This window comes from Cydia splendana, chromosome Z (genome assembly GCF_910591565.1).
Source record: "Cydia splendana chromosome Z, ilCydSple1.2, whole genome shotgun sequence".
Lineage (NCBI taxonomy): Eukaryota > Metazoa > Arthropoda > Insecta > Lepidoptera > Tortricidae > Cydia > Cydia splendana.
Window position 1 is genome coordinate 14,279,941 of NC_085987.1, and position 24,243 is coordinate 14,304,183.

Consider the following 24,243-nt stretch of genomic DNA (forward strand, 5'->3'; position numbering starts at 1 on the left):
CCCGCTGGACGGTTACAGTTCGATACAGTTAGAAGCTTTCTAGAATAATAGTACATTATTGTCGAGGTCGGAAGTAGCTACTTGCAGGCTGAGGATTCGTTTTAAACGGACGACCTTGGGAGTCCGTTTAATTGAATCCGAAGCCAGCAAGTAGCCTTCCAGCCGAGTCATATATAGTGCTTTTCTCAAAAATGGTGCAAGAAATATAAATATCATAGAAATATTTTACAAAAGCAACGTTCTTACGTATATATTTTCACAGAAAAAAGTAGAAACAATTGAAAAAATTAGCTTTGCCGCCTTTTTATTTTTTTAATAAAAAAATAGAAGTGTATTTTTCTGCCGAAAATACGCCAACCTATTTGAGACAGCTAAATAGTCGCGGTACTAATCATCTGTTTGGCTGTTTAATGGGCCTGTGCCTTCATTTGATATGGCCATTTCAACTTTCAAAAGTTTGGAACTCGACAAATAATGGAATTTGTATGCAACATTGCAGTCCCAAAATCGAGAGTGCAATGTTTTTAACTTTTTAATTTTTGACTGACCATAAACTACGCGCTTCGCGACCTATTTTTTAAACGGCAAAGTCGACTTTGCCGTCCAATTTTGAGAAATAGTACATTATTGTCGAGGCTCGGAAGTAGCTACTTGCAGGCTGAGGATTCGTATTAAACGGACGACCTTGGGAGTCCGTTTAATTGAATCCGAAGCCAGCAAGTAGCCTTCCAGCCGAGTCATATATAGTGCTTTTCTCAAAAATGGTGCAAGAAATATAAATATAATAGAAATATTTTACAAAAGCAACGTTCTTACGTATATATTTTCACAGATAAAAGTAGAAACAATTGAAAAAGTTTGCTTGCCGCCTTTTCATTTTTTTTATTAAAAAATAGAAGTGTATTTTTCTGCCGAAAATACGCCAACCTATTTGAGACAGCTAAATAGTCGCGGTACCAACATTATAATTATAAGTACTAATTATCTGTTTGGCTGTTTAATGGGCCTGTGCCTTCATTTGATATGGCCATTTCAACTTTTAAAAAGTTTGGAACACGACAAATAATGGAATTTGTATGCAACATTGCAGTCCCAAAATCAAGACTGCAATGTTCTTAACTTTTTAATTTTTGACTGACCATAAACTACGCGCTTCGCGACCAATTTTTTCAACGGCAAAGTCGACTTTGCCATCCATTTTTGAGAAAAATATGTTTAATAGTTCACGGACGAGAACTTGATATTAAGAAAATAACGAAAAATCGTCGTAGCGTCAAAAAATGTGCAAAAGATTAGAGAAAAGCAGGAGAAAAGGCATAAACATCTAAATCATGTTTATAAATAGTAAAATTAAAACTTTAAAGGTACTGTAATAGTGAGGAGCGATTACAACAATGAAATGATTATCAACATTCATCAAATTAATCTACTTATATAATGTAATAGTAACGCATGCATTTTCGTGCGTAATTATCTTAGTTTCTAATACAAAATGAAATATCATACATGAAATGAAATACTAAAACCTAATAATTAGGCTCATTCATAAAGAATACACATCAAATGTTTTATCTGTAATCGAGTAACTTTACCGCTTCAGCAAACAAAATGGGTAAAACTTTCATGGTGTGACATATACTCGCCGTGATATTATGTTAATGTAAATGTGATTTAATGGTATATTTATACAAGAACTAACTTCAAATACTTTTTCAAAATCTAACATGCAAATAACCATTATACCCTACATACTAAACGTAGTTGAAATCTGTGTCTAATATATTGATCTACCGAAGTACCTAATGTGTGCTCACTTCTCGGAACGGTCTGACATAGTACGAGGACGCTCTTGCTCATAGAAGCTCAGAAGTCCGTGCAGCATCAACGGCTGCTGCACCCTACCATCAAATTAAAGGCATTGCATCATCGTGGATGGATATTATGATCATGTTTGTGTAGTGAATCGATTGTGGATCAATTAATGAAAGCATTTAGTTCTAGGAACTAAAAATGATTAGTCGAGTAACGTATATAATTCCCATCTGACCAATTATATGTACAATGTATTATAAATAATAATAATATAAATAGGTACGCAATGTATGAAATAAAATAATTAAGTTCCAATTAATTGCCTCAGGCAAGACTCGAACAAGCTACTCTGTGATTCCAGTCCACCATCACCTTCAGTATTAGTTATACACATTTTAGTAGGCGCCTACAAATGTGGTGATTTAATTATCTTAGCGATATTCAAATATTTTTTACATGAATGTATGCATGCATATCAAGAAAGGGCTGCTATTTAACTGATCACCAGATTTAGTAAAATTTAATACCAAAAAAATCTACTTTACCACCCTAAAATAATAAATGATCACCAAAATTATAACACCATTTTAATGTAAAATGATTACCAATTATATTACATTTTACTATCCTATTAAAGGAAATGACACCAAACTAATCATTATTAACCCAAAAATTGTAAATGATTACCAAATTTCAAACCCCATTTTAATGTGAAATGATAACCAAATTTTTACATCTTGCTATCCTATTAAATAAAATGACACCAAAATAATCATTGTAAACCCAAAAATAGTAAACGACCACCAAAATTAGAACTCCATTTTAATGTAAAATTATAACCAAATTTTTAAGTCTTGCTATCCTATCTAACTATTGCTATCAAAAATAGTAAATAACCACCAAAATTGTAACCACATTTTAATTAAAAATGTGCAAATATTTAATATATCGTTATCCTATTAAATCAATGAATCCACTTCGTCACCTTTTTCTAACCTAACCTAACCCACTTTTCTAGTAGAATTTCGTTTCTGTATGGGTCGCAGTTCAAACCTAACCTAACCCACTTTTCTAGTAGCATTTCTTTTCTGTAAGGGTCGCAGTTCAAACCTAACCTAACCCACTTTTCTAGTAGCATTTCTTTTCTGTAAGGGTCGCAGTTCAAACCTAACCTAACCCACTTTCCTAGTAGCATTTCTTTTCTGTAAGGGTCGCAGTTCAAACCTAACCTAACCCACTTTTCTAGTAGCATATCTTTTCTGTAAGGGTCGCAGTTCAAACCTAACCTAACCCACTTTTCTAGTAGCATTTCTTTTCTGTAAGGGTCGCAGTTCAAACCTAACCTAACCCACTTTTCTAGTAGTATTTCGTTTCTGTAAGGGTCGCAGTGCTAACCTAGCCCACTTAACTGGTAGCAGTTCAAACCTAACCTAACCTACTTTTCTAGTAGTATTTCAGTATGCTACTAGAAAAGTAGGTTAGGTTAGGTAGGTTGCGGTGCGGGGTACGGGGGGTTGAGCGGGAGGGGCTAGTAATTTTGGCATCATTTTATTTTATTTGGTGATATGTATACATTTTTTGGTAATCATAGTGGTTTAATTAGGTGAAAATATCACATTAATTTGGTCTTCAAGATTTGGTGATCATTAATGATTTTTGGTGATCATTCAATATATTTGGTATTCGAATACAATTTGAAGTGCAGTCATAATTAAAACGGTGGTACTTCTGTAATTATAGGCCTTATTTTTTTGGTGTTCAGTATTTTTTTTTGGTAAGCATGTTTTTTTTATTTAGGGTACCAAAGTATTTTTTGGTGGTCATTATATTTGTAGCCTTAAGAAAGCGAATGTACCAACTCGTATTCCTTTTTTTTGCATAATTACCAGGGTGACGCAGTGTTCGATAAATACTGCATTATAAAATAAATAAATAGTAGTTTGTGTTACAAGGGATCAAAATGATATATTTCCGTCAAGGGCGTACATTGAATCCTGAATGAAGCGATGGATTCTAAAGTAGAATCCTGAGCGTAATGAGGGATTCAAGTGTTAACGCCCAAGACGAAATAATTTTGATACCGTGTGACACATACTGCTTTTCACATCAACTATGAGGAAAATAAAAAAATCTTAGTGTTGACACAATCTGATGTTTAAACAGATTATTTAAGCTAAAAAAATTATGTGCAAAAAAATTTAAAAATAGTGTGCTAGAACAGAAAAGTGTTACTTTGATCCCTCCTAGCAGGGAAGAAAAAGCCCTTTTCCGAATAGGTGATGTGAAAAATATTTTCTTGAATGAAAAGATGTTCGCTTCTCCGAGCATCAACATTAGCGTAAATGTACTTGCTCGTTGCCTTTCAATTAATTCTGGTAAATTACAGTTACTTAAAAAATACGTCGCCGAGCATGACGCGTATTCAATCAAGTCTGTAGTTGTGTATTACACCTGAAGGTCGCTGCTTCTTGACCGATAATAAGTCACCTGAGTATGTCATAATAATAGATCACCCCTAACCGGTGATAACCAGTGACCGACTACTCAAGTAGGTTTAAATGCTTGTTATATTAGCGTATTAGATCCCCTTATCACTTAACACTGTAATGTAGACATTGATTGATCTGTTTTTAATACTCCTGGTTTTTTATCCTATATTAGAGTTCTATATATACAAAGAAAATTGCATTTATTTAGATGTATTTCACGGAAATAATTAATATACGCTCACTTTCCCGGACACGGAACGATGGTGTTATGGGCGTTAATTGAGAGGCAGACGTGGAGTGGCAGCCAACACGTACGTACGTAATAATTTTATTATAATATAATATATAATAATATAAGGGGTACCTATAACTAACCAGATATAAGGACCCGACACCCGACAAGGCAGAAGGGCAATTGAGAATTAATGGAATCTAAAATCTACTGGGATAGTGGGTAAACTACTTATTATATCATTCTTAATTACATTTTTAATACGAAGGTAGATCATCAATTAAAAAATGTTACAAGTGTAAAATCATTATTTTAATACCTACCGTCATAATATTACATAATTAGTCATAAGTACATATCTTGTCAATAAGGCTCAGATTGATTGAAAAAGTGAAAATAGCTCTAGCAGCACTTCACTCAGACAATTGTTGAGATACTTGCGCGATAGGTTTCTAGAAATTTAGTATAAGTAATAGTACTGCTTAATAATTATCTCTTTTTACGTACTAAACATATTAATTACTTCAGTCAAACGCAATCAAAATTTCAAATGTAATAACATCTCGTAACTGATTTGACCGATAGACCTATAATCCCGGAATTACCTACTGCTACTAGATATGTGTTGTGTACCCTGTAGTCTGCCCATACCTAGTTGACAATGGCCTGGTTTGCAACGGTTAGCCTAACCTTGAGCTAGTGAGATTTCCAAGAGCCTGTTCGAAATTGATTTGGCGTTTCACAGTAGTATGTAAGAGTGTTGTATACTCATATACAATACAACAATACATACTTACAATATTTAAGTATTATAATATGACAAAGAGTGCGGAATGAAAAAATATTTACTCACACAAGATCAAAGTCTGAGCTGATGCTGACACAGATAACATAAGTTATTCTCGATTCATCTGTTGAGCTGCACGTGTGATCCAGTATTAATCATGCTGCTTTATAATATCAATGATACAAGAAGTACGTAGTTTTAAACATTGTGACTGGTAAAGTTTTTGTCATATACTCAGTTATAGTAGTTACAATATGAATGATAGCTACTTCTGAAAGTCAAATGGACCAGATAAAGAGTCGCTATATCGAAGGATATTATTTAAAATAAAAAGCGTATGTAGGTACATCGTGCCTTTCTGCAGCCCGTCCTTCGGCCTGAAGGGCATGTGTGATAGGTTGTCAATTGTTATTGGTTAGATAACACCGTAAATCTATAACAAAAATACAGCTAAGAAGACGTACTACACAGTGGCAATGTCATCGCTGAGAAAAAGTACCAAATTCTTGACTAACAAAAAATAAGGTTCTCGAGTTGCAAGCGTCCGGTAATTTTATATTTAGGCAGGTCGTGGTATGCCCATTTCTCACTAAGTATGCTCAAAAAGATGACTAAGCTACATGTTCGAATTTTCAATTTTAACATTACCGAAAACTATAAGGTAAGTACCTAGATAAATTGTAAAGCATAGAAACTGTGAAGTGTATAATTGCAATTGTCATGACCGTGACACATTTGTGAGTTTTGGTACTCTCAAACAGCGATTACGTAAAACTGAAACTGTTGACCATCGTCGTCAAGAACTATAGATATATGTGGACATGAATCTTACTTTTGAAGCTAGGGCATTAAGAGTAAGAGTCGATTTGTCATACAAAATTACCCATTCGTGTAATTCGTGTATTATAAAATATATATGCACTAGAATGGGAAAAGGTTTGCTTGAAGCCGGTGGTCTAAATTTGAACCCAAGAACTCTATAATTATAGTTTCGAAGTTGCACTTATTACTCACCTTCTAGTGGTTCCCTCGTCATTTTCAGGGTACCTCAAAAGGAAAATACGGAACCTCTTTAGAATCACTGATGCGTCTGTCTGTACGTCAGTTATTTGTCTGAAACTACTGGACCAATTAAGTTGTGATTTGGTCCACATATTAAGTCTATGTTCATGAAAATAAATGAGTTTTAAACAATGGGGACACTTTTGGGAGATGACTGACTCCACAAGACAGGCATAGCCTAATGTGGCAGTCACAGGTTAAGAAAAACTTGTAGGCACACTTTTTGGCTAACATAATTTTATTTAATAAGAAAATTTTAAAAAGCTTTGCACTGCACTTTATATGGGTAACATAAAATGAAAAGGCTCATTGTGAGTACCTATCTTATTTTTTTTATAATTTTAAGATAATATAAATATGTTAGAAGTTATTGAAGAAAATAGGCAATAGTACATTATTGTTGAGGCTCGGAAGTAGCTATACTTGCAGGCTGAGGATTCGTTTTAAACGGACGACCTTGGGAGTCCGTTTAATTGAATCCGAGGCCAGCAAGTAGCCTTCCAGCCGAGTCATATATATAGTGCTTTTCTCAAAAATGGTGCAAGAAATATAAATATCATAGAAATATTTTACAAAAGCAACATTCTTACGTATATATTTTCACAGAAAAAAGCCCTTGCCGCCTTTTTAATTTTTTTTTATAAAAAATGGAAGTGTATTTTTATGCCGAAAATACGCCAACCTATTTGAGACAGCTAAATAGTCGCGGTACTAATCATCTGTTTGGCTGTTTAATGGGCCTGTGCCTTCATTTGATATGGCCATTTGAACTTAAAAGTTTGGAACTCGACAAATAATGGAATTTGTATGCAACATTGCAGTCCCAAAATCGAGACTGCAATGTTTTTAACTTTTTAATTTTTGACTGACCATAAACTACGCGCTTCGCGACCTATTTTTTAGACAGCAAAGTCGACTTTGCCGTCCATTTTTGAGAAATATAAGTTTTTGGCAACAATTTCATTTTTGGTACAAGCTTTTATCGCTGACTGTACTTTTCTTACGACAGACAACTAATATTCACAGAGACAATTCTAAAAACCCCTAACACAATTACGTTGCGTTGTTTCATCACAGAGTTCCTATGGCCACCTCCTGTCTCCATCATCAGATCAGTTCGACAGTACCATATTATTGTATTGTCGTCAGAACTACATACAGCTGCCAATTTTCATGATGCTACGATCCTTGGAAGATGGTTAAATTAGTTACCTTAGATTCCATTACATAGTTAGTTACATACAGGTCGAGAGTTCCTATGGCCACCTCCTATCTCCATCATCAGATCAGTTCGACAGTACCATATTATTGTATTGTCATCAAAACTACATACAGCTGCCAATTTTCATGACGCTACGATCCGTGGAAGATGGTTAAATTAGTTACCTTAGATTCCATTACATAGTTAGTTACATATAGAGATGGGTCGCGGGTATTTACCCAATTTACCCACCCAGGTAAATACTCGGTAAATACCCATCTACCCGGTATTTACCCGTATCTACCCAAATGGACGGGTAGATTCATTTCTTGTTGCACATGTCGATTTGTGTTAAAGTGGAGATATAAACCGAGTTAATGGCTGTAATTATTGTGTGTCATTTAAAAAGAAATGGTTTAGTTGCAGTTGCAGTTGTAACTAAGGAATTTTTAGTACAATTTTAATAAATATTAAAAAAGGCCGTCATAAGAGTATTTTTATTAGACTTGAGTAAATTATCGTACTTATACGTTGATAATACACATTCCAACTTCGGTCGGCGGGGGGTGCGGTTGGGGGGAGGGGGGAAAAAGTGAACTTTTTCATATTTCTTGGAATCTGTCATTAATATCGAAAAGTGTTGTATGTACAAACTAAAGTAGACATAATTTTCTACAAAAAAGGTTATATACATTTTTGTCCTAAAACTAACTGTGTTTGACTTATAAGCTTCACAAGTTGGGATACTGCACAATTTTTTTTTATTATCATTCATAAGTATTCTTTATTTTCATCTTTGTAATGTATATTAAAAGCATTTTAAAACATTTCCGGAAGCCAGGGAATGATTTTACACGATTTTCATAATTGGACTGATATGTTAAAATCGAACTTCACCTCATAGCAACCTTTTCGTAATTAGTTTGAACATACATTTTATGTAACATTGTAAAAAAATACTTAAATTAATCTTATTTATACTCACATACCATTAAACACATCAAATTTAGAAGAAAAACGAAAATACCCGCGTATTTACCCGCGGGTAGGTAAATATCGGGTATTTACCGGGTAAATACCCGCTCTCGGGTATTTACCCGGGTAGTTACCCATCTCTAGTTACATACAGGTCGACCTAATAAAAACTTGTTAAAAATAACCACTCCCCTCTCCCATCTCCTCTTATCTCCGAAACTACAGAGCCTAAAATTTGGGAAAAAATGCAGTAAATAGTTCTTCGACTGTATTAGTTCATTACCTTCAAGAAAACTTATAAGAAGTCTGCAGTCAAGGTTAAGTAGTAGGTACTTCAGAAAAAAAAACTGTAAAAAAATGTGCACGAACGATGCACGGAACCCTTGGGCCGCAAGTTCGACTCGCACTTGCCGGTTTTTTTGTATCCTTTTGATTTTGGACATAGATAAGTTAGGTACTTTATGGCGCTTATTAGATTGCAGAGTGAATCCACTTTAGAAAACTATATGTTGTCTCAACAAATCGAGAGTGCAGTTTCTCGGTAAAAACAAGACATGACCGTAGCATTACCTAAAACTAAGTAGGTACTCATTATGAGTAGCTATCTGGTGTGTACTAAGTAAACCTACGGCAGATTAAAGTTTCGCAATAGTTTCACCTTCGCTATATGTCCGTTCAGGGGACAATAACACTAGCGCAAACTATCAATAACATTGTTTTTCGATACTTTATTTAGGCAATATGAGCAGTTCGTCGATTAAATGAACAATTATCAATCAATGAACTTGTATTTTCGCATACATAAAAACCGCTTGTCTAGTCTAGACGTCGCCGATATCAAAATGATGTCTAGTATAAACTGGTATTCAAAATTTTAAAATTTGGTAAAGCAAAATAAGTAAGATTTTCTAATTCATGTTTTAACCCTTTTCCAGGCTGCACCAATGTAGACGTCACAAAAAGTAAGACATATTCTAAATAGTTACGTATTGGTGATAAAAGTGGTAATTTTTTTGCGAAGGCCAATTTAATTTAAACATTAATTGGATACTTAGGTAGGTATTTATGCCTTACTATGCTCGTAAAAACCGTCTATTGACAATTTACTGTAGAAAATTTTGAGTAGCGCGTACGGTACGACTCAGGTGCACCTGCAGTATGCGACCTCGGGATGTGTAACGCGCACGTAATCGAAGAATCACTCTTCCGGTTGGCCAGAGCTATAACTCCGTTTTTCCTTCTTAGGGTCGGTTGCACCAAACCGACTGTCACCGTTAAAGCGTTCGCAAATTTTTATTGTAAGTATGGGAAGTTTCATAGATCACTGCTGCGTGACGTTGACAACTGGCCCTTATATAGTCTAAGAGTATCTATTCTTCAAGTGACAGATCCCATAACCTGAACGCTTGCGCTATTATAAATCCCATACTACGGGTAATGCGCAAGGCTCTTTCACGGTGCACGTGCTCGATGACTATAATGAATAGTAACGAGCCAGAGATCAGTGATTGTGCTCCTATTCGTCTTGATAAAGCTTATTGGCAATCTGTGAGATAACTAATTACAGTCAATTGAGAAACAATAATTTATATTTGTTCGTGGGATGTGCTCTATCACATCAATATAATAATTATCGAGCAATACAAGTAAGTAGGTACCTAACTTGTCGCATGATAGGTACGCCTTAGTTGGTACAGTCGCCTTCAGATCTGATACATCTAGTGGCAGCTGTCCCCTTACTGAGTTTGGGAGTACGTCGTGTAACATTAATTTATAATGAAGGTAACCACCCACTAACATTTTAGTTGTAGGTAGACGGACCTAATAAGTTGACAGTTGATTATTCGATATTGAGGGTGGATTGAAGAATGAACGGGCATCGGACTTGAAACGAGTTCAGTCGTATGACGGTTTGGAATCCTAACGGTCGATTGTAAAATATACTGGATTTTCAATATAGTTGTGAACTGTTCAAACATCGTTTTATTTCATTCCGTGTAACACACACCAACAAGAGTGCGGCGTCGTTTCAACTTCAGAAGACGGGATAAAAACACAGGCCCACGAAAAGGTAAATTACCGTTAATTCGGTTAGATTTTTTTTCTTTTCCGCTTGGGTGACAAATGGTCATAATCAAAGGTATTTAGTGGTTTCACGACAGTAAATATTAAAATATTAGTCCATAAAGATGATTTGATAATAATTGATAGATACCTTTGTTCCTTCAAATGAAATGAATTCCGTAATTTATAACGGCTATACAAAAATATGTAACTTCACTGGGAAATTAGATTTGTTAAACTTAGAATTATGAAGAATTATTATAGAGATTTATAAAACATAGTCTATCTAGTATGTCGAGAATAGAACGTGATTACCGACAATTTTCAAATGTTGTAGTAAGATAATGATAATGATAACCATATTAAAACAAAACAAAAGTGAGTTAATTGCGATTTTACTGTATGCGGGTTTAATTATATTTCATATCTGTTGTTCATTTAGTTTTAAATTTGACTTGGTGAACTGTTATTGGAATTCAAACCTGCCAAATCATTTTGTATGGCTATAAATGGATTTGGAATAGAACAATGTCAATTTAATGCACAGCCAAATCATAAAAAAAAAGAGACCGAATTATGCGATCGTGGTGTACCAGTAAGGGTGCATGTCACTTCCTACCTTATTCCCGAAGACGTAGGCTTGCATTGCAACCGACGTATATCAAATTATTAAAAAAAAAATACTCATTCTACTGTGGAGTACCTACATAAGACTTGACACTTTATTTGCCTAATCGTGATTGAAACGCAGTAGTATTAGGCTACTTACTTATTACAAAATATTGTTAATAAAATGTTATATTCCTTGGTGCCACCAGCGTTCTGTTCTTACTGTAATAAAGATGAAGGCATTGACCATGGCAGGACCTACGAAATATTTTTAAATGGTTGATCTTTATCTATATACCTACGGTGTTAAAACTAAACACAGTCATTACTTAGTTTTAGTTACATGTTTGTAGGTCACTGCTTCAACCTTACATCTATGGCACTTTAACCTACCGAAATACATTTCTTTAGTAAGTAATGGTATACAAGTGCTTTTAGCAAGTATCCTACAATTGACCCTTCAGTTGACGAGACACATGTTTGCATTAAAATAATTGTCAAAATGTTATGTAGGTTATAATGTTGAATGATCCCATGTTAAGATAAAGTGAACATTTACATGTTTGACCCTCCAGTAATAGTCAATATTATGCATTATACTTTTATGAACCTATGAACATTGAGTCATTAAATTATAACTTATTTGTCTAAAGAAACTATTCTAGTTTTCTTAGTTCTAACAAGGCTATGATAACATATACAAGTGTGTTTATTGCAAGTTTCAGACAAAATTAAATAATGGAGGATGATGATGACAATGGGCAGCCAGCTCCAAGCAGCCCTGTGCTACAAAGACCAAGGACTACTATTTCTGCACACCGTGTGCCAAATGCCGGTCACCGAGAAGAGATAAGGTCAGAGAGAATCTTATCCACTCCTAGGCAGAGTCGTCACCGTAGCCGTACTGGTAGTGTTCGAACGGCTAGGAGTCGCAGTCGAACTCGAAACCCTAGTGTTGGCTCAATCGTCAGCAGGCACAGTCGGAGTCGTAGTCGTATGTTTAACGACGAACAAAATTACCTTCACAATCGGAGACATGATCAAACGCGAAGTCGTACTCGTAGTCGTAGTTCTCTGCGCAACGATAGGCTACGGGAGGAGCTGGAGCTCGAGAGACAGCGCTTACGTGTTTTAGAAAGTCAATTGAGGAACGAGCGTGATCGACAGGAACTTCAGGAACGCGCGCGTCATAGAGATTCGGAGCTACGCAGTTCTAGACGGAGCCCTGAAGAAGGTGAGAGGACCAGGAGGTTCACAGAGCTTGTTATTCGGCTTTGTTATTCGGAGACGAACACCGGACAGGGACATCAGCGTGGAGACCGGGAGGTCCATGGAGCTCCGAAATCGGAGACGGAGCCCTGCAAGGGACAATGAGAGTACCGGGAGGTACTTGGAGCTTCGTGATCGAAGACTGAGCCCTGGAAGGGACGACGAGGTCAGGTATGATTCAACATCTCGTTTCTTTGAAGAGTTTTTAAAGGTTATGAACAGTGATCGGAATAGGTAGTGCCATTTCACGGGAACTCGGTGCGTAAGCTTAGTATGGACATAGCTTTTAACCCCGGGATTTCATATGAAAAATTTTAAGTTTATGTTTAGTTCAGAAATGTTGTGTGATTTTTTTTTTGGTTACTATAGAATATGGCATCGACAAAATATGAAGTAGATACACTAACTTTGACATCCATGCAAACAAAGAAAATAAGCACGTCTTATCAGTTATCTTTTTGCATTTGCATGTTGTTTTTCTAAGTGCATTCTTAAATTATCTTTACCTGGTTCGACCTTGAGATAACTTTCTATTGTTTACCTCTATGAAGAGCTCGGGGCAGGGTGGGACAGTAGCAACAGATGCCAATATTTGTCATGCTATCTCTTTTTAGTTGAAAGATAATGTTTTAAACAAGGCAAGTATTTTAAGATTACTTATGTTCTTCTGTTCGTTAAGTTCGCACGTATTACTCATGGTTGGTTCAATTCGACTTTGGCTTGTTTACCGGACTTTGTGATCGATCATCTTATTGTGACGACGTTGGCTATCCCTAATTGGACTCTGATTTACTTGTGATTGGACTAAGTGGAACTTCTTATCTAGCTAAACATGCCTCGGCGAGCTAAGGAAGAAACTATTCTGAGTTGGATTGAATCCTATCCCGACTTAGAGTTTGATTCAACAAGACATTTAATACATTGTACTAAATGTGACGTTAATATTGGATGCAGAAAGAGTACAGTGAAGCGACACATCGAAGGACCTGTACACAAAGGATTACATCACCAACCAAATGAAAGTTTTTACTTTGATCTGATCGAGTTCCTCATACTTTGCAATATCCCATGGGTTCAAATCGAAAATCCAGCATTCACAACCTTCTTCCAGAAGTATTTTTGCTGCACTTGTACAAATCAGCCTCTACGTACTCTACCCAGTGAATCGACAATAAGAAAAGTATACCTGGACAAGTTTTATCAAGCCAGAATAGCAGCTATACGCAGTGAAGTGGCAAATAAAAAATTTTGGATTTCGTTAGATGAAACGACAGACTTTCTAGGCAGATACGTGGTCCATTTCTTGGTGAAACCTTTGGATGCAACCGTTTCTCATAAAACTTATTTAAGACTATTGCTAAGTTTGTTACAGACTGCTTAGAAAAAATGTGGGGAGAAGGCTATGAAAATCAACTCGATAATGTGCTTCTCTTATGTACTGACAGCGTTGCGTATATGTTGAAGGCGGGGCGAATTTTAAAAAGTGTGTTACCGAATATGAAACACGTTACATGCTTAGCTCATGCTCTGCATCGTGTGGCAGAGCAAATAAGATGTCAATATCCGGACGTAGACACCCTGATACCTAACATGAAAAAAGTATTTTTAAAGTCTCCTAGTAGAGTGCAACTGTTAAAGGAAATGTATCCAAATTTGCCTTTACCTCCTAAGCCAGTAATTACAAGGTGGGGTACTTGGCTCGCTGCAGTATCTTACTACGTGAAGTATTTCACTGAAATAAATACGGTTTTGTCAAGATTAAGAACATCAGATGCTGTTTCAATTAAAAAGGCTAAAAGAGTGCTTGAAAAACCCAACATAAAAAAAAAATTAGATTATATCCACGAAAATTTTAATATAATAGAGGTGGCCTTAACTCGTTTACAGGAACGAAATATGTCAATGGTCGATGCCTTAATCGATTTTGATCAAGTTAGGATGGTAATCAATTGGTCTAATAGTTTACCCATAGAAAACAAATTTGAAGGGGTTATGGCTCGAAACCCGGATTTAGATACTATAAGAGAATACGCAGGAGATATTTCAAAAGAAACCGCATCTGAACATATTTCCTTTTACAAATTTGCCCCGCTGACATCAGTAGAGGTTGAAAGATCGTTTTCCACATATAAATGGATATTAGACGTCAAGAGAAATAGACTGACAGTTGAGAACATTGAAAAAATAATCGTTTGCTATTACAATTTTAAAGAAAGCAAGGAATAAACGATGTAAAATAAAATCTGTAAAGTTTGACTGGAATAGATCACTTATAGGTGATAAGACGCTTATTCTTTACCTCTATTTTTGTGTATAATTTGTTGTATTGTATAATTTTAATTTGTATAGTAAAAAATAACGAATGTTTTAATAACGTTGATTTAATACATATGTGTACTAATGTTGATGTTTGACGATTTATTTTATGATTGTAATTTGTAACTGTTAAAAGTTATGTTGAATAAATAATTGACGTATTTATAATGACAATTTTTTATTATTTTGCATCTTCTTAATTTAGGTCAATAATATTCACTGTGAAAAAATACGAGTCCCGAAATCCCAAGGCTTATCCATGTTATGTTTAATGTTTAAGGTCATTCACCCGAAATGGCACTACCTATTCCGATCACTGGTTATGAAGAAACAGAATAATGAGCAAAATAACAGTTTTCCTGTCTTAAACAATGTTATTCCGGACTTTGACCCATTGAGTAGGGAGCAACCAATTACTGTTTGGCTAAGCAAAGTGGATGAATGTGCCGAAATGTATAAATGGAAATACAGACAAACTATCCACTATGCTTTGCCTAAGCTAACTGGTCATGCTAAGTTATGGTACCAAGGGTTACCATCCCTGAAACGAACTTGGCCCGAATGGAAAGTTCTTCTAGCGGAATCATTCCCTGCAACCGAGAATTATGCAGATTTATTAACAGAGATGCTAGCTAAGAGGGCTCGTTTCGGCGAATCCTTAGAATTGTACTATTTCTCGAAAATAAATTTATTAAATCGCTGCAATATTTTCGGTAGGGTAGCTATAGATTGCATTATACATGGTGTAGACGACAGAGGGGTCAGGGTAGGCGCTCAAGCGGCACATTTTGAGAAAACAGAACAAGTTTTGCAATTCTTTAAAACCATTAAAGTTCAGAATAAAGAAAACAGCACAGACCTGAAGAAAGATAGAAAAGTTTCTAATAATAATAACACGTTTAGTAAACAAAGTTACAGAACTAGCAGTAGCGACGCAACCCCTCTTAAACCACGGCAAAGTTCAGATAGTGTGGTGTGTTTTAATTGCAAAGAGAAGGGACACGCGTGTTCTAAATGCCCAAAACCCATTGTTAAATGCTCGTATTGCCATTTTATAGGTCATGCTATTAGTGACTGTCCCAAAAAGGCAACTAAACCTGAAGTAAAGGATAAAAGCGTTATGAGAGTTATCCATGTGAACAAAGATGACAAGAATCTGCATGACTCATCAAATGACAATACCAGCAGTAAATATAAGATGGTAATTGAAATTAATGGCAAACCGATAGCTAGTCTCGTAGATTTGGGTTCTGAGACTACTCTTATCCGTGGACAGCAGTTAATGGTACTGTTTTGAAGGGACTAGGTTTAATACCATACATTCCGTTGGGGCATACCCAAGCCATAATTGATGTTCAGGGCGTCACTGAAAAGGGAGTAGAGATTTATATAGTTGACGACCATCTTATTAACTGTTCATTGCTATTAGGACACTCCTATACAGAACGACCAAATGTTTGCATTATCAAAACATCATCGGAATTGAGATTTGTGAGAGTAGATGAAGACAATGACACGAAACTGTTACTTAAAGCGGAAAAAGACGTAACAATGAGTGCAGGCTCAATGAGTGCAGTTCGTGTCATTGCGGACAAACAATTCAGCGGAATTGTCTACGTTAGTGGCTCGGTTAGGGGGGGTGTTGGTAGTGAATATTATCTTTTGCCGGGTGAGTATGAAATCAATTTAGGCACTTGTTTGCTACTCGTACAGAATTTAGGTGCAAAGCCTTTAACCATTCTTAAGGGTTCACTCGTTACTCGCGCCAGATATTTGAATGCGGTGAAGCATGTGCAGAATGTGTCAGTTACAGCTGAACAGAAGGACATTTCAGATGAATCGATTAGATGTGGAGACAATCTGCCTTCCGATGTAAATCATAAGCTGAATAGATTACTGGATAAATATGAAACCTGTTTCTCAACTGGTTTACGTGATTTAGGGTTCACAACCGAAGCTGAAATGGTTATCCAGCTTAAAGACTCGGAACCTGTGGTTTATAGACCATATAGGATGTCACATTCAGAACGGCAACTTGTCCAGGGTATGGTAGATGACATGGTTGAGTGCGGGATAGTTCGGGAGTCCAAGTCACCCTATGCCAGTCCAATTGTTTTGGTACACAAGAAATCTGGTGAAAAGAGACTCTGCGTCGACTATCGCGCACTCAACAATAAAACTAAACGCGATCACTACCCCCTGCCTCGGATTGAAGATTTGCTGGACCAGTTATCTGGACAGACGGTGTTCACAACGCTCGATCTCGCGTCAGGGTACCACCAAATACCCATTGCAGAAGAATCCATAGAGAAGACTGCCTTTGTCACGCCGGATGGGCAGTACGAGTATACCCGGATGCCATTCGGCCTGGCAAACGCACCAGCAGTATTTCAGAGGGTAATCCATAAGGTCCTGGCCAAGATCAAATATGTTGTTATGTACATGGACGATATTTTGATCCCAGCGGCCTCATTTGAGGAGGGGTTGACTCGGCTGGAAGAAGTTCTTAGTGTACTGCAGCAAAGTGGTCTTACTCTTAAGAAGCAAAAATGTAACTTCTTCCAACAGAGTATTGAATTTTTGGGATTTGAAATAAGTAAAGAGGGTGTCAAGCCTGGGCTGCAAAAAGTGCAAGCCGTTTCAAAATTCTCTGTTCCGACAAACCAGCATGACGTTCGAAGGTTTCTGGGTTTGGCAAGCTTCTTTAGAAGATTCGTCAAGGATTTCGCATTAATAGCTAGGCCGTTGACGAGTCTTTTGAAGAAGGACACCCCTTGGAGATGGACTTCAATCGAGGCTAATGCATTTGAGAGCCTACAAAAACGTCTCGTCGAAAGGCCTGTACTTGCTCTGTATGATCATACTGCTGAAACGCAGCTCCATACAGACGCAAGCAAAATGGGCTTAGCTGGCATCTTGCTGCAGCGTTCAGGTTCCGACCCTTGGCGCCCCGTAGCATACTATAGTCGACAAACGACTATCGATGAATAAAAGCTACATTCCTTTGAGCTTGAAACATTGGCTGTCGTAAGCTCACTTATGAAATTTAGGGTATACCTGCTCGGGGTCAAGTTCACAATCGTCACCGACTGTAATGCCCTACGTTCAACATTCACAAAGAGGTAGGGCATGCACCCGGGAATTCCCGGTTCTCAAATTCCCGGGAATTCCCGGGAATTTTATAGTGTCAAAAGAACCGGTACTGAAGACCCGGTACCGGTACTTCCCGGTTCTCATCCTATGGCTATTTATTCCCATTTCAATAGTAGTAATGTTTTAATACTTTAGCTCGGGACATTAAATAACATTTAATAATGGTGCTATTTCATAATAGCACTCCACCAGGACCCAAATAACCCGACAAACTAACCTGGTAAAGTAGGCATTTCAATATTTCCAACCGATATTACGGATAATGGTAAATTGTAAAATTTCACCTAATTTATCTATTTCAATTTTATCTGAAACATTGCTCAGTACTTTTATGCCGGTTACATAGACGGACGTTGTTATTTATTAGCAATCTATCCGTTCTCGGGTCGAAATTTTAATTTATGTATGCCGTGCCGTCATAGTGCTGAGTGCATCGACTACGCTACGGCCGTGTGGCTCGGCCCAGGCGGAGGCAGTGTGCGGTTAATTTAGTAAAATAGGTTGGAACGCCAATTAAAATCTTTTTTTTTTTATAAAATAAGTCATTTATTAATAGTTATGCAATTATTTATATGAAAATAAGTCTATCATGAAGATTGTACGCTAACACAAACAATTTCTTAAAAATAATCATATGATGCCTTGAGAACCGGGAAGAACCGGGAATCCCGGTTCCGGCCATGCCCAGAACCGGGAAATGAAATTCTTGGTACCGGGATCGGTACTGCATGCCCTACAAAGAGGGATCTTGTTCCTCGTATCTCAAGATGGTGGATACAGTTTTTAGAGTACGATTGTGAAGTTGAATATCGAGCAGGAGAGAAAATGGCGCACGTTGATGCGCTTAGCCGCAGTCCCATCAACGACAATGAGGAACCACCACACGTACTCGACGTCCTTTCAGTGAACCTTGAAGACTGGATCACGACTGTCCAATCTAGTGATACGGAAATAAAACATATTAAAGATATTCTACAAGACCCTTCAACTACAAAAATTGTAAATATACATAAAGAATATAAATTGAAAAACGGTCGAGTGTATCGTATCATTGATGAGAACACGATGCGTTGGGTGGTTCCTAGAGGCGTCCGTTGGCAAATATTGAAAGCCAACCACGATGACGTGGGTCATTTCGGCTTCGAAAAAAACCTTGCAGCGGCTAAAATCACACTATTGGTTCCCCAAGATGCGTCGGTTTACCAAAAACTATGTGTCGGCTTGTTTAGAATGCGCCCACCACAAAATTCCGGCTGGGGCTAAAGAAGAACTTCACCCGATTCCAAAAGTCGAAGTGCCATTTCACACGGTACATGCAGATCATTTAGGACCGTTCGTACGAAGTAAGCGCAAAAATTCGTACCTACTTATGATTGTGGACGCGTTTACCAAATACGTCAATCTAACTGCTGTCCGTAGCACTAAGTCGAAGGAAAGTATAAAGGTCTTCAAAAATTACTTTAGCTATTTCAAACCCCCTACGCGATTAGTGACAGACCGAGGTACAAGTTTTACGAGTAAAAAGTTTAAAACGTTTACCCAAAAGTTAGGAATCAAACATATATTGAACGCAGTGGCCACGCCACGTGCCAATGGCCAGGTGGAGCGCTATAATCGCACCATCTTGTCTGCCCTTAGCACAATGTCTCACGGCCAAAGCCCTGATAAATGGGATGAATATGTCCAAGACGTTCAAATTGGAATTAATTCTACGGTGCATGAGGTAACGAAGAAGTCACCGAACGAGTTACTTTTTGGCATGAAAGCGACCAACGCTTCTCAGGGAATTTTAAGCGAGGTGATAGAGGAAATAGATAGAGATGTAGTAGAACCAAACCTAGAAGAAATTAGGGAACAGGCAAGAGATTCCATAGAGAAAAACCAAGAAAAGAATAAAGATAGATTTGATAGGAGTATAAAGAAGGGTACTCAGTATAAAGAAGGAGATCTAGTTAGGGTAGTTAGAGCTATAGTTGGAGGAACAGGTCAGTCGAAGAAACTTGAATCCAAGTGTCAAGGGCCCTATAGAATCAAATAAGTCTTGCCCCATGACCGCTTTGTAATTGAAGTCACACCCCTTACGAAGAAAGGTAGACGTTATGAAGGTATAGTCTCGCTTGATAAGATATTCCCGTGGATGAGTTATGATAATGGTCCTACTAGCAAATCTTCTACTGATGACAGTTCCTCGGAAGAGTAGATTGCTTACGTTAGACAGATTCAGATTTATTACCTTTAGGATGAGATGTTGAATCATACCGGTAATCGTTTGGAGCATGATTAAGGTTATCATGACTGAACATAGCTCAAAATGAGTTATGTCTGAATGTTAAAGACGGATCTTTGACATCTTAGCTTTAAGACTGATTTATATTCAGGATGTTAAATGTTGTTTCCTTTTGTTATTTATCTTAGATTAAAATCATGTAGATTTAATATAATATCGTAAATGAAAAAGTAACATGATCTGTGTTTGCTCAAATATTATGTCATGAAAAAATATATATATATGAAGATTCTAAATGAAGTATAGTTGAGTGAAATCTGTTCAATGAGTTATCTCTTAAACGAAGGGACTCGTTTTAAAATCGGATGGCCGACTGTAACATTAATTTATAATGAAGGTAACCACCCACTAACATTTTAGTTGTAGGTAGACGGACCTAATTAGTTGACAGTTGATTATTCGATATTGAGGGTGGATTGAAGAATGAACGGGCATCGGACTTGAAACGAGTTCAGTCGTATGACGGTTTGGAATCCTAACGGTCGATTGTAAAATATACTGGATTTTCAATATAGTTGTGAACTGTTCAAACATCGTTTTATTTCATTCCGTGAAATACACACCAACAAGAGTGCGGCGTCGTTTCAGTCGGTTTGAGAAATATTGTCCCCGAACTGGCCCGAACATTTATTTACTTGTTAAAGAAATAAATTGAAGTAATGTTAGTATTTAAGTAATAAAAAAATGTAAGTATTAAATTTTAAAGATCTGTATTCAGGATCTGATTGATAACGAGTTGCATGTATCGCTATAGTTTAATTAGTGTTTTAAGGTTTAATTTATAATCTTACCTAAATTGTGTAAGTCTAGTTTGAGCAACAAAAATGTTATTATTCTATAAGTGGAAACTGTTATGGCTTATGTGTTTTCTGTATTTGTTTAAACATATGTATATATTTTTTCGCTGTTTGTTTCCCAATAATAAATAAAAAATAAAAATTCGTTATAGTATATTCCTGAGAGGGAGGAACAGGCAGGAGAAAGATCTTAGCTTAGACAAAGCCATTACCTTCTCGAGTTCCAGATCGATACATCGAACATTAGTAACACGATTCCTCAAATAAGTGCAGGCAAAGGCAGGCTAAAAATAATTATTGTATCTTAGCCTCTGTCTGACACTTTGACCGAGTAAGAGTCGCCAAACATAATCGAATTTTGAATCGGATTCGCTGTCAACGAGCACCGATATCGGTGCTTTGAAATGGTGACATACAGACAAAGACAGTGCGTATAACCGTAAAATTATACAATCATCTGACATAATCTTCGGACGTGATAAAATAAGATGTTTTCTTTGAGACCTGTAGAGTAAGGTGATCAATTGTCTGGAATTAGCAATTCACTGACAGCTTGATATAATTATGCATAGTACCTATATAAAGGATTTGTTCAGTGCCACAAGTGTTCCGATTAATCTAACCGATCCTATTAATAACTGTAGGAAAAACACGAAAATATGGGAGACTTAATAAATTTTACTAGATTTTACAAGTTCGACCATAGGTACTAAAAAATATCCTTATTACATAATTCACGACACGAGACCCAGTGAATAAAAGCCTTTTGTTTTCCGTCTGTTGAATTGACGTCAAATAGCTGTCGGTTTCTACGTAACCAAACGCTCAGATCACCTGCAGGTACTGAGCACGGAGCAACTCGAGCGATTTATCGATTTCAGGATGTCTGGCTAGGGTTGTAAAATTGGAATACCCGGTTCGAATGCCGCGCCAAAAAAAAATCACTACACCTTATAAAACAAAGTGTACCGCCGCGTCTGTCTGTTTGTGTCTATGTATGTTCGTGATAAACTAAAAAAAAAAAAAAATCTTAGCCTATTTGAGCGTCCCACTGCTGGGCAAAGGCCACGACAGAAATTTCCACGACTCCCGATTTGGTGCTTCCTCCGGCCAGTTGTTCAGGAAGCTGTCCAGGTCATCTCGCCATCTCCGTTTGGGCCTACCGCGGCCACGTCCCAAACCAAACTCAAAAATTATTGAACGATATTCATGCGGTTTTCACCAATCAATAGAGTGATTCTACTGTTTCTTGAGGAAGGTTTAGGTTTTAGGAATGTAAATTAAACGATTAACGAATGTAAATTAAAATATTCAGAAAGAATAGAACGGAGGGCGGCTGGCGACTTGGTATTTCACAAGTGAATAAGTTCCTATCTGATGAACGCGAGTTTTCGCAATGGCTACATAATGCCGAATAGCGGATTCTGTGGGAAATTGTCTGTGGGGAATCTAAATGTCTTCATTGCAACCGTTACACTACATGTGGAAAAAAATCCAGCGTATCGTGTTTGTTGTTCAACATTTGTTTAAGTACCTTAAAATAATATTATTTAAACTTTAGATACAGTCGAAAGTTTTAATTTATGACCCATTTTGTACCTTGTCACAGTGACAATAGTATGTGGTCTCTCTAGCGACTTTCATATTGATTGTCACTGTGACAAGGTACGAAATGGGTCATAAATTACCCTACACCTATAACCTACAATTATACTTTCAACCCACAGTTTCAACCGTACATGTGAATTGACTGAAAACCTTATTTAAACAGGAGAGAGTAAGATGCAGGATAAAATAAATTCGTCAAACTGAAATATAAATAACTTACCGTATGCCACATTCCATGAAAAGCAGCACCAACCCGTACATCATGCACCTCACGGCGTATGCTCTCAGTATGACTCGGAGGAGGCTCGGCGTGCGCTTGGTGCCGGCGCGAGCCACCTCCTCGTCCCAAAGGCGTGCAAATTTGTCGCCAAGGGGACCTAGAAACGGTCAAATCATTAATACATGTTATGTCGGCTGTACACACTCGTCGAGAACCTCTCGCCGAGTCTCGACACCGCTCCGATCCAATCGGAGAAGCGCGAGACGAGACAAGGAAGAGCAAAACGAGAAGCGAGGCAGCTGCATCTACATACTCGTTCTCGGACTGTCTTGGGGTCTCTCGACGAGTGTGTACAGCCCGCATTACACATTTAAGTTCAATAAAATTGGACTATGAAACTGTTCAAAACACGGGCAAGCCAAAGGAGGTGAATACTATGAGATTGTCATAGGTGATGGTAATACCTATTGTTGCTGTTTTTGACCAAATTAGTGATAATTGTGACGTTCTCAATCAGAAGGTACCAGTTTGCCGCTTTCCATAAGGACTCTCCAGATATATTTGTATAAAGATACAAGCAAATTTCGTCTTTATGGTAAGCAACAAAGGGGCTATTCATAAATTACGTCATTTCAAATTAGAGGGGGGGGGGGTCTCGACATCAGATGATGGTAGCATGACGTAGGAGGAAACGGGGTCATTCGAAGCATGATTTTTGGATGATTTTAGGGGGGAGGGGGTCAAAAATCGATGACGTAATTTATGAACAGCCCCAAAGTGGTATTATGATTGAGAATGTCACATATGGCTGTAGGTATATCGTGTTTTCTACACCATTAGAACATACTCAGAGATGTGATATTCAATACCAATTTTATGTATGCTACGCATTAATACCACATAATAGTACATAAGAGTATTGATTATAGGGTCATTGTGTCAGTTCACCATCCAGTGCCTGTTTCCGTCCACTTGGCGGAGTTGGCACAAAGAATTGTGTATAATTTTAATATATACCTATATATTGAAATTATACGCAACTCTTGAATTCTTGAAATTATACACAATTCTCTGTGGCAACTACGCCAAGTGGACGAAACAGGCACTGGACGGTGAAATGACACAATGACCCTATTATATAGTTTCTATCATATTTTACTTCTCTGAACAGGCACTCATATAATTTGCCATGGACATTGAAATCCATATCCCGATTTAAAGCATGTAAAGTCTAAGCCTTAGAACCTTAATTTAACATGGAACAAACATCAAATAAGGCTGCTGAGGACAAAAATATCAGGACTGATTTCAAAGTATGATAGTAGATAGTCCAACAGTTACCCTCATTGTTGTACTTTATGT

At 37.1% G+C, this 24,243-nt stretch overlaps 1 protein-coding gene across 2 annotated transcripts in view; it reads right to left on the minus strand.

Moving 5' to 3' along the window:
- LOC134804416 (ATP-binding cassette sub-family C member 4-like) overlaps positions 1–24,243 on the minus strand; it is a 58,572-nt gene that overhangs the window by 30,118 nt on the left and 4,211 nt on the right. Inside the window, exon 4 of one of the 2 annotated variants that reach the window (XM_063777451.1) lies at positions 22,882–23,038. In XM_063777451.1, the coding sequence (XP_063633521.1) occupies positions 22,882–23,038 (157 nt within the window). Of the gene's footprint in view, positions 1–1,799; positions 1,875–22,881; positions 23,039–24,243 lie in introns of those variants that run through there. The other variant, XM_063777452.1, reaches the window with a different exon arrangement.